The sequence below is a fragment of the Lepidochelys kempii genome, chromosome 11 (assembly GCF_965140285.1).
Source record: "Lepidochelys kempii isolate rLepKem1 chromosome 11, rLepKem1.hap1, whole genome shotgun sequence".
NCBI lineage: Eukaryota > Metazoa > Chordata > Testudines > Cheloniidae > Lepidochelys > Lepidochelys kempii.
The window spans coordinates 38457564-38469584 of record NC_136390.1 but is presented as its reverse complement, the minus strand read 5'-3'; the positions used below and the strand labels follow the sequence as shown (position 1 = coordinate 38469584).

Here is a 12021-nt window from a genome sequence, read left to right as displayed (position 1 = left end):
TCTTATTGCATCTGAACCAATTTGTATATCATTAGTTTCTATAATTTGCCAAACAGTCCTATTGCCCTCTCACTGAAATGTGGAATAAAGAGAAGGTCGTCTCACTTTTTCAGAGTGATTCCTAAGTGTTTTACCTATAACCTATTTTTTTTCTTAGATCTCCAGTGAAGCCCTCTCTAACATTAGGACTGTAGCTGGAATAGGGAAGGAGAGAAAGTTTATTGAAGCATATGAAGAACATCTGGAAATCCCATACAGAGCTGCAATCAGTAAAGCAAATGTTTATGGAATCTGTTTTGGCTTTGCCCAATGTATAGTGTTCATAGCCAATTCGGTCTCTTATCGATATGGGGGTTTTTTGGTGGAGAATGAAGGACTTCATTATAGCTATGTGTTTAGGTAAGAAGATACTTGCAGACAGCCACATACTCTGCTACAGAAGTATGTTGTTTACAATAAAATTCACAAATGTACGTAACCCACAAGCTAAACGCTTTCCTCCTTGACTGCAGGGTGATCTCTGCCATTGTGACCAGTGGAACTGCTTTGGGAAGAGCTTCTTCTTATACTCCAAACTATGCTAAAGCAAAAATATCTGCTGCACGTTTTTTTCAATTGGTGGATCGGGTTCCCCAAATCAATATTTATAGTGATGGAGGGGAAAAATGGGTAAGAGTAGAGATGAGCAATGCAGGAAATGTCATTATTCAGCCCAGTGATATAGGTATTGAAACCCCAGTAATTATGGACTATTCCATACACACCTCTGTTTGTGAGCAAAGTAAGGTGACATCAGAATACTTGCTAGATATCCTTGCCTTTTGGGAAGTACTGAGCTATGTGCTATAATGTAAGCATGCAAATGCAGTCAAATTATTCCCAGTCTACCAGAAATTTCACCCGGAGTATCAATAAATGGTGAATACATTTTAATAACTGATCTGAGAGTTGGGAGCTGGATGGATTCACTGGACAATGAGATTTTCTTCCACCTCTACAACAGTGATTTAAATCCAAATGGGTTCAGTCGCTAACCATGTTTATAATCTTCTGGTTCTTGTATGAGCACATCACAGAAACACCATCAAATTTGGTGTTAATAGGACCTCTGGGGGCAATCATAACCTCTGAATGGAGTTGGAGAATTAACTACCTTCTCAGCTCAAAAGTTGGTCTCCTTCTATGTTTATGCTATTTGCAGTGCAGTGTGGGGAAGCTTGCATTGATAAAATGAATACAGCAGCATAGCTCTGGCTAAATAGAAGACTCCTGTCACAGGACAGTCAAGCCAGTCAGTCTTCGGGTTCCTCAGTCTCCAGGGTTATTTCACAAGCACTTAAGTCACTCACAAAAACTAATATTGGAAACAAGAATCATATTTAATGTGAGGAGTTTTGTCACTCTTTAGAATTCAGTTCTCAGCACTTTCTTTCTCACTTTTTCACCAGGACAATTTCAAGGGAAGCATTGAATTTATCAACTGCAGGTTCACTTATCCTTCTCGGCCTGACATCCAAGTTTTGAACGGCCTCTCAGTGTCTGTTAAACCTGCGCAGACACTTGCATTTGTTGGAAGTAGTGGATGTGGCAAAAGTACTAGCGTCCAGCTTCTGGAGCGCTTTTATGACCCTGACAAAGGATGTGTGGTAAGCAGCTTTCACTACTTGGATATTGATACTCCGGGTATTGATAGTCCGAGTGGATAGTTTTACTGCTTGTCAGCTGCAGAAATCTTCAGACTCCAAAGTTCTTCTCCAATGTTACATAGGAGATTTTACCAAAGAGTAACATTTGCACAGCTGAGGATCACTTCAGTGGATTTTCACACCATCCACAACAGGGTATAGCTCTCTTGATCTTTCCTCAAATTTACAGTCTAAAGTTCTCCAATGATCTAACCTAAGTTGGTGAACCTTGGCTGGTTCTCTCTGCTGACGCTCAGTAACAATCACAGAGAGCCCCGAGAAGGAGGTAGTACACCTCTATGCAGAAATCCAGGCACACAGATGGGACTGGTGTCATGGAGAGCAGCACTTTCCCTTTTTGACACCCTGCTGCCCCCCAGAATCCACATAGCCAGGGCCAGTTCTAGGCACCAGCAAAACAAGCAGGTGCTCAGGGCGGCATATTTCCAGGGGTGGCATTCTGGCTCCGGCCATTCCACCCCTAGAAATGTGCCCCCACCACTCCAGCTCGCCTCTGCTCCGCCTCCGCCTGCTCCCCTGAGCACGCTGCCACTGCCCCGCTTCTCCCCACTCCCTCCCAGGCCTGCCGCACACGAAACAGCTGTTTTGCATGGCAAGCCTGGGAGGGAGGGAGGAAAAGCTGAGTATGGTGGCACGCTCGGGGGAGGTGGCGGTGGTGGAGCGGAGGTGAACTGAGGTGGGGAGCGGTTCCTCTACCCCCCCTGTTACTTCCTGCGCTCCCCCACCCCACCCTCGCTCACCTCTGCTCTGCCTGCTCCCATGAACGTGCTGCCTCTCCCTTGCCTGAGAGGAAGGGGGGAGAAGCGGAGCGGCGGTGTGTTCAGGGAACCAGGTGGAGGGGAGGGGAGCTAGGGCAGGGGGGAGCCACAGGAAGCAATGCGGGGAGGGAAATGCGGCACACCTGGGGGAGAAGGCGGGGTCAGGGATTTGGGGAAGGGTTGGGAAGGGGTGGAGTTGGGGCAGAGCCGGGGGCGGGGAGGGGCACGAAAAAAAAGTGGGGGCGGCCAAAAATTTTTTTGCTTGAGGCGGCAAAAATCCTAGAGCCGGCCCTGCACATAGCCCAAGTGTAGAGACATCTGAGAGAGCTAGGGAGGGAAAGTCAGACTTAGCTCTTCAAGAAGATCCTCCTGGAATGAGCTGGACCTCGGTTTTTGCTCAGTCTTCTTGCAGGCAAAATCCTCATTGAAATCAGCAGGAGCTTTGCCTGAGTAAGAACTGAGCAATTAAGGTCCATGTATCATACTATCAGTTGTGAAATCTGCTTACAAGTCAATGCACATGGCCTTGAGTAAAGACTTTAGCATTTGGCCTACTGTAGTTCTGTGGTCACAATGGGCATACAAATATTTTGTGCCTGTTGCTTGCCACTCAGAGGATGTGGACTATACTGTTACCTCCTTGGACTTGTATAATTCCATAGATTTCAAGGCCAGAAGGGACCCTTGTGATCATTTAGTCTGATCTCCTGTGTAACACAGGTCATAGAATTTCACGCAGTAATTCCTGCATCAAGCCCATAACTTCCGTCTGAGTTAGAGAACCTCTCTTAAAATGAATTCTGATTTAAAAATTGTGAGTGCCTAAGAATCCACCACATCCCTAAGTAAATTGTTCCCATGGTTAATTCCCCTCACTGCTAAAAATATGCATCTATGTCTAGTCTGAATTCATCTAGCTTCAGCTTCTAGCCATTGGGTCTATTGATGCCTTTGTCTGCTAGATTAAAGAGCATGCTGCTATCAGAAATCTTCTCCCCTTGTAGGTACTGCACAGTTGAGCTTGTTTTTCTTCTCCATTTGAAAAAAAAATAATTGGAGTAATCAAAGAGTTCTTGGTTGCGCGAATCACTCAAGCACATGCTTAACTTTCAGTGTGTAAACAGTCCAGTTGACTTCAGCAGGTTTATTCACATGCCTAATGTTAAGCATAGGTTTAAGTCCTTTGCTGGATCAGAGACACACCCAATATATATTGATTTGCTAAAAATAAATCTAAACAGTATTCTTATTCCAGTTACTTACAGTAGTGTGATGTTGTGAAGACTTTATTTTACAAAGCTGCATATATTTAAAGCCTTGTTGTTGGGACTATTTTGTTTCAGCAAAAGCTATTCATTCTTTGTATGTTGCAAGTCTGACATGATATATCGTATTTTGTCTTTTTTTACTGGTAGTTAATAGATGGCCATGATACCAAGAAAGTAAATATACAATTTCTTAGATCTAAAATTGGAATAGTGTCTCAGGAGCCTGTGTTATTTGGCTGTAGTATTGCTGATAATATCAAATATGGTGATAACAGCAAAGAGATCACTATGAAAGAAGTTATAGAAGCAGCGAAGAAGGCTCAGCTGCATGACTTTGTCATGTCCCTTCCAAATGTAAGTATATTTGCAAGGACAGTAAAAAACTAAAAACCAAAACCAAACAAATGCTATGATGGGGCCTAAATAGCGGGACTACAAAAGACAGCTGAGAAAGGCAAGGTATTCCTTGCAATGAGATTTCTCACCAAAGCAAACTGGACCTTTTCATGTGCCAACACTGATCATTTTATTTTCACAGATCTGGGGGGAGAGGAGTGGCATAATGTTGTTTTTGTCGTGATTTATTTTTGGGGAGTTGGGGTTTGATTTTTTTCCCCCTACCGTTGGGCAAATACTTTAAAAATTAAATAACCATCAGAAAGCAATATTTTCAAAATTTCAAACTCTGATAGGAGACAGAAAGGAAAGGTTCCAGTGTAACCAAACAAAAAGGAGAGGAAGCAAACAGCATAACCAAACAGAAAGGAGACTCATGGCCCACTCCCCACAGGGCACCACAATATTGTCCCAGTTTATCCATTATTGTAATTGCCGACATGCTCATTTAGGAATAAAATTTCCTGTATTGTATATTTTTCAGAAATATGAAACTAATGTTGGGGCTCAGGGATCCCAGCTTTCTCGTGGGCAAAAGCAACGCATTGCTATAGCTCGGGCCATCATACGAGATCCTAAAATTTTATTACTGGATGAAGCAACATCTGCCTTAGACACGGAAAGTGAAAAGGTAAATGTGCAATAAAAGAGAATGAGGGAGGTTCAGTATAATTATCTAGGTGTGTTGTCATAAAAGAAATGTCCATAATAATAATAATATTTAATTTTAATTTGTTTCTGTCTGATACAGAAACCTTAGAAAAGTACTAGATAAAGAGATACCCTCTTATCACAGACAGTATTTTTTCTTTGAGTACATTCAGTCCTAAAACACTATTTATGACGTTCTAATATGTAAAAATACAAAACCAACCAGCCATAGCTACTCTTAGACTTAGACCTTACAGAGGTTACCTTAGTTCATACTAGTTCCATTTTCAAAGCATTCAATAACCAAGTTTCACATGCAAAGTATAAATTAAAACAAAGGTACAGTAACTCCTCACTTAACGTCATCTCAGTTAATGCTGTTTTGTTGTTACGTCACTAAGGCCCCTATCGGTGCCCCTCCACCTCCCCCAATGCCTCCCGCACGCCAGCGGCCTCTCAGATCAGCAACTCCCCCCTCCTTCCCTGCGCCTCCCACCTGCAGCAATCAGCTGTTTGGCGCCATTCAGGAGGCTCGGGGACGGGGAAGGCGTGAGGATGCGGCATGCAGCATCCCCCCACCCCCCCGAATGCCCCAAACAGCTGATTGCTGTGGGCGGGAGACACAGAGAAGGAAGGGGGAGGCTGCGCACCGCACCCTCCCTCTCCCCACCAGCCTCCTGAATGCCACAAAATGGCTGATTGCTGCAGGCGGGAGGTGTGGGGATGAAGGGGGAGGCTTTGGCCTCCCACCTGCAGCAATCAGCTGTTTCACGGCATTGAGGAGGCTGGGGGGAGGGAGGGAGGACGTGGACACCTGGGGAGAGAGGATGGAGCAGGGGCAGGAAGAGGCAAGGTGGGGGTGGAAGGGGGGCTGGCTTGGGGCAGAGCCGGGGGTTGAGCACCCCCCAGCACTTTGGAAAGACCATCAAGCGGAGCAGCCGGATGATCCACCCTCTTTCACCCTCTGACTCCACCACCTCAACCAAACTTCACAATCTTCATTGCTGAGTACAGTATTACATTTTGTTTAAAATTGTTTAAAACTTATACCTGTATTACATTGTTTGTTTAAAATTGTTTAAAACATATACTGTATATGTATATAATGTCTTTTGTCTTGCAAAAAAAATTTCCCTGGAACCTAACCACACCTATTTACATTAATTCTTATGGGGAAATTGGATTCACTTAACATCGTTTCTCTTAAAGTTGCATTTTTCAAGAACATAACTACGACGTTAAGTGAGGAGTTACTGTGTGCATAAAGGGCCTGAGCATGCAGTAATTTCCTTAACTTCAATTAAAGACTACAGCACTGGGACTGAGAACTCAGGCAAGGATTTGCATGGCTTTCTTGCACCTTGGGATGAAAGTAGCACTGGCAGTTTTAAACCACATCAGCACGAAAATGACATTCAGGATGTAACGGAAGGACTCGTATAATTTCTAGAGTTATTCATATTTGCTAAGCCCTCCTACATACTAGCAGTTTAATTCATGGGTCAGCCAAGCACATCAATAACTTCACCTTTGATTCAGTTTTGGTTCAAATGTCCAACAGTAAATTTTGGAACTGCTGAGCCATTGAATAGAATTGGAATAGAATAATCAGGGATTTTCCAGATCTTGACCTCCATTTCAGCTGGCACATTTTCATTCTGATACTTTGTCTATTGTCTGTAGACTGTGCAAGCTGCATTGGATAAAGCCAGAGAAGGACGGACCTGCATTGTCATAGCACATCGGTTGTCTACAATTCAACACTCTGATATCATAGCTGTCATGTCTCAAGGAATTATTATTGAAAAGGGCACTCATGATGAACTGATGGCCAGGGAAGGAGCTTATTACAAACTTGTCACTACTGGAGCGCCAATTAGCTGATTTACCACAGGCTCTGTGTAAACGTGGAAGATGATATTTTTCTAAATGAGAATGCTACAGTTGGTTTGGCAATGTTGGTACCCCTTTGAGTTATTACCTGGTACAAAATGCTCTGTCATATGACAAGTTACATGGGACATTATCGAGCCTAAAATGTATCTCGCCTTCTGGAGTAAGCAAGCCTTGTAGGATCATACAAGGTGATTACAGAGTAGCCTGGTTTGTTCAGGAGATAGCCTAGCCTATTGTGCAAGGGAAAGAAGGAAACTTCCTGGTAAGACAGCTCTTTATTTGGGAGTTGTGGAGCTATTCGAGGGTGGGGAGCTCTTGTAAAATGGCTTTGTAGTCTGGCTGCACAGTGCCTTACTTGCTTGACTAAATGTTAGTCAAGGAAGAATCCTCCCTGAATATTAGTATGTCAGATTGCTTCTTTTGGCAAGTTATAGGGCTAAAACACAAACCAAGTATGATACTATATTCTATTTTAGTGGCGGGATGAAATATTTCCTAACTTGAAGGTTTTACAGACAGAATTAAAATAGATACTCTCAATGTGGTTATAGAAATCTTTTTTGCCCCATTATTTGTCTCTCTTGTCTATTTAGATTGTGAGCTTTTTCAGGCAAGGACTGTCTTTTACTGTGTGTTTGTATAGTGCCTAGCACCATGGGGCCCTGACCTACATTGGAGGATCTAGATGCTACTTGTGAAATAAATAAAAAATAATAACTACAAGGTCAGCTTCACTCCACTATGACAACGAAAGAGATTGAGAAGAGGAACAAAAGCTGGTAAAGATTAATTCTTAGTTATCCACTTTATTAAATGGCCTCAACTAACTGATTTGAATACGAATAAATACTCAGTTAAATCAAGGAACACAATAATTATTTTTCACTGTTATTTAATTTCTTTCTTACCTTGAAACTGTGCTAGATAAATAGAGAATATCCCATTTTCATCACTGGTGACCATATCATGCCATTTCTTTTTAAAGAGCACGTAAAAATTCTGTAAAGCTTAAAGAATAAAAAAGATTTCCATTTCTGTTAATCAAGGAGAATGTTCACAGTTAGATTAGATTGGATTGACCTTTTTACATATAAAATATCATGCTTCAAGGCATAAGCCAAATACTAAGCGAAGATTGGGAACAGCCTTCCTCTGGAGGAAGGTTAAGCTATAATTTTCCATTATGAGGTTTATTACACCTTTCTCCAAAATGTCTTTTTTGGCCTGCCTAATGATACTTTTACACTTGACTTGCAGGGTTTATGCTCCTTTATATTTTCTGCAGTAGAAATTGACTTCCACAGGATGCCTTTTTGTCTCTCACCGCCTCATTTATTCTGCTGTTTACCTATGGTGGCTTTTTTTTTTTTTGTGGTCCTCTTACTGTTTTCTTTTTCAGTTGAGGAATACATTTAGTTTGAGCCTCTACTATGTTTTTTTTAGATAGTTTCCATGCAGCTTGCACACCTTTCACTCTTGTGACTGTTTCTTTTAATTTCCATTTAAATAGCGGTCTCATTTTTGTATAATCCCCCTTTCTGAAATTGCTCCTGTGGTGGGTTTCGTTGTTACTTTCCCCACTACATAATTACATTGCGGCCACTATTACCAAGCAGTGCAGCTACATTTAGGATTGCCAGGCATTTGGTTTTTGACCAAAACGCCCGGTCAAAAGGGACCCTGGTTAGCACTGCTGACTGGATCATTAAAAGTCCGGTCGGCGGCGCACCAGGACTAAGACAGGCTGCCTGTCTGCCCTGGCTCTGTACAGCTCCCTGGAAGTGGCCGGCATGTCCAGCCCCTAGGTGCAGGGGTGATCAGGGAAGCTCTGCTTGCTGCCCCTGCCTCCAGCGCCAACTCCGCAGATCCCATTGGGCAGGAACTGTGGCCAATGGGAGCTACGGGGGCAGTGCCTGCGGATGCAGGCAATGCACACAGCCACCTGGCTGTGCCACTGCCTAAGGTCCAGACATGCCGGCTGCTTCTGGGAGCAGTGCAGAGCCAGGGCAGGCAGGGAGCCTGCCTTAGCCCTGCTATATCACCAACCGGGAGCCACCTGCCCCAGGTCGGAACCCCCTCCTATACCCTAACTTCCTTCCGGAGACTGCACCTCATATGCCCTCCTGCACCCCACACCCTACCCCAGCCCTGAGCCCCATCACAGATTCTACATTCCCCCCTCCCATACCACAATCCCCTGAGCCACCTCCCACATGCCAAACCCCTCAGCCCCAGCCTGAAGCCCCTTCCTGCATCCCAAACCCCTCAGCCCTGGCCCCACCACAGCACCCACACCGCCAGCCAGAGCCCTCACCTCCTCCCACACCCCAACCCCCAGCTTGGAGCCCCCTCCCATACCTTGAACTCTTCATTTCTGCCCACACCCTCCAGCTAGAGCCCTCACCCCGTCCCGCATCCCTGCCCCAGCCCAATGAGAGTGGGGGAGAGCAAGCAATGGAGGGAGGTGGGATCTGGAGTGAGTGGGGTCAGGGCCTCAGAGAAGGGGCAGGACAAGGGGTGGGGCCTGGGGGAAGGGGTGTTCGGTTTTGTGCAATTAGAAAGTTGGCAACCCTAGCTATATTCAGCCTTCATTTTGTTAGGCCACGCTCCTTGAGTCTCCTCTCATAAGGTAGTTTTTCTATTCCTCTGATCCAATGGGAGTCAATGACAGAACACTGGACTAGACAGACCCCTGCCCTGAAGTGGTATAATAATGTCTATTGTGACGGGTTGGATCACAGAAACCCCCTTAGGGCTGCCAACTGATGTGCCAAGACTACTTCTGCCCCTGCTTTCCCTGCCAGCTTGGGACTCCAGCACCCTGTCTTGCTGAGCCAGACACGCCAGTCTGCTCCAACACAGACCCAGGGTCTGAACCACATGCCCCAAAGCTGCAGACTTAACTGAAAGCAGCTTAAGAAGTGTTCCTGTCCTTAACACTCAGATGCCAAACTCCCAATGGGGTCCAAACCCCAAATAAATCTGTTTTACCCTGTATAAAGCTTACACAGGGTAAATTCAGAAATTGTTCGCCCTCTATAACACTGACAGAGAGATATGCACAGTTGTTCCCTGCCCCCCAGGTATTAATCCATACTCTGGGTTAATTAATAAGTAAAAAGTGGTTTTATTAAATACACAAATATGAGTAAATATACAGGATTTAAGTGGTTCCAAGTAGTAACAGACAGAACAAAGTGAATTACCTAGCAAAATAAAATAGAACATGCAAGTCTATTTCAAAGAAATTGAATACAGATTAAAAAACCTCACCCAGTAAGATTTCTTTTACAGACTAGTCTCCTTCTAGTCTAGGTCCAGCAATCACTCACACTCCCTGTAGTTACTGTCCTTTATTCCAGTTTCTTTCAGGTATCCATGGGGGTGGAGAGGCTGTCTCTTGAGCCAGCTGAAGACAAAATGGAGGGGTTGCCCAGGGGTTTAAATAGACTTTCTCCTGTGGCTGGACACCCCTCCCTCCCCCTGTGTAGAATCCAGCTGCAACATGGAGTTTTGGAGTCACATGGGCAAGTCACATGTCCATGTATGACTGAGTTTTTTACCAGCCAATCCACATTCCTGGGAAAGCTCAGATGTGTATTGGCGTCTTCAAGATCCATTGTTCATTAAGTGCTTCTTGATTGGGCATTTAACTTGCACATTTCTTTCTCAAGAAGCTGACCAAATGCTTACTAGGCTACTTAGAAATCAAGCAAGTCCACAGCCAATATTCATAACTTCGAATACAAAAATGATACATGCATACAAATAAGATGAATAGATTCAGTAGCTCATAACCTTCACAGAGATATGTTACATGGCATATGTAGCATAAAACATATTCCAATTATATATATATTCATAAGAATATTTCCATAAAGCCTTATGGTGGGGCACCATCACACTTATGTTCATAAGTTTCCATTGATTTTAAGAACAGATTAAATGATGTCCAGGAGCATTCACTCCTGGGGCTGAGTTGGCTATGGAACTACTGCCACCCTCCCTCTAGGGCTTATGCCAAGGAGGGCTCCATTAATTTACAGTCAGGGCACCATATAACCCTACCAGTTGTGACTACAGTTCATCTCATTGCAGGTAGGCGTTCCCTAGCTAGCTAACCAACTGTTTGAATTGCACTGGCCCATTTGCAACACCATAGACACAGAGGGCAGACTTCCTGTTTAGTTTTCACTATCAGACGTGAGAGAATTAATCAAGTCCTTTAATCTCTTTATTCCTAATACAAACACAACAGGAAGTTCATGACCTGTGGCCCAAAGTAGGTTGAGGTAGGCCACCCATCATAATGTGCTAGTTGCACACATTATCAGCCAAGACTGCACTAGTTAAAGCTCAAGCATGCAATATTCTGAAGTAAATGAAGATACATCTAGTTATGCTAATTGAGGTTCTGGCCTTTGATTTAAAATGGCCATGCTATGGAATCACAGCTGAAGCTTGATTATCCCTACTGCTTGTAAAACCCCAATTCAGTTTGCATATGGGGAAACTCTGGAGATCAATAGTCTTCATCCATTGGGAGGCTTTGGGTGCTGAAGGGCCTGAACTCTGCAAGTGCCTAGCTCAGCTCTGCAGAGCTTAGAAACGTTACTAAATAAAGTCTGCAGCCTCCTGTTCTATTGAGAACATTCAGGTAGTCTAGACTGGTGGCTATTTGGGGTTTGGTAAATCAGGATTCTACTGTAACTCTTAAAACTTAAACCTTAATTTCGTCAGTAAACGCTACGATGGACAAATACTTTTTAACACCTATGTCTTCTGCAGCCCAGCAGAACTGTGGGAGATGCTAGGTATGGGCTATTCCCCTCCTGTCTGCAGCTTCCAGAGGCAGATCAAAGCTATAGCATAGCCTATGCTAGGCATGCTCCCCTCTGGCCTGCTGCCAGATCTTCTGCTTCCATGGCAGCAGTCAGAGACGTTTTTCTTTGCTCCCGTCCTATCATTTGCTTCCCCGCCTTTGTTCTCTCCTCCTCCTAGACCAGGGATTTAGCAGCATGTGGCTGAAGCCACCCCGAATGCCTTCTGCAATGCCTCCCTGCCGAGTGCCTCTGCCCCCTTTCAGGGATGGCAGAGCAGCCATGCAAGAACCGGGCTAAGCTTAAAAGTTAGCACCTTTTAGGTAGTTTTAACAGGCTCGACAGAGGGCAAATTAGGTCCTGCCAGTTATCCTGCCTACCCTCATGTTGCTTGGGCATGGAGCAGACAGGCAGGCTGGGACCCGCCCCGAGAAACCATGACTCCACTACAGAAAAGCCCAACCAGGAGACATAGGGCAGAACCAAGAGCTGCTCTAAGGATGAGGCTGGCACGGGGGCAATTCAG

General features: G+C 44.5%; 1 protein-coding gene across 1 annotated transcript in view; it reads left to right on the top strand.

Moving 5' to 3' along the window:
• The window catches only part of ABCB11 (ATP binding cassette subfamily B member 11), a 69397-nt gene extending 62292 nt beyond the window's left edge, over positions 1 to 7105 (top strand). Inside the window, exons 23-28 of the mRNA XM_073304739.2 lie at positions 158 to 399; positions 513 to 669; positions 1449 to 1646; positions 3880 to 4086; positions 4613 to 4759; positions 6463 to 7105. Coding sequence (XP_073160840.1) covers positions 158 to 399; positions 513 to 669; positions 1449 to 1646; positions 3880 to 4086; positions 4613 to 4759; positions 6463 to 6663 — 1152 coding nt within the window. The 3' untranslated portion in view covers positions 6664 to 7105. The remainder of the gene's footprint in view (positions 1 to 157; positions 400 to 512; positions 670 to 1448; positions 1647 to 3879; positions 4087 to 4612; positions 4760 to 6462) is intronic.
• The last annotated feature ends 4916 nt before the right edge of the window (positions 7106 to 12021 follow it).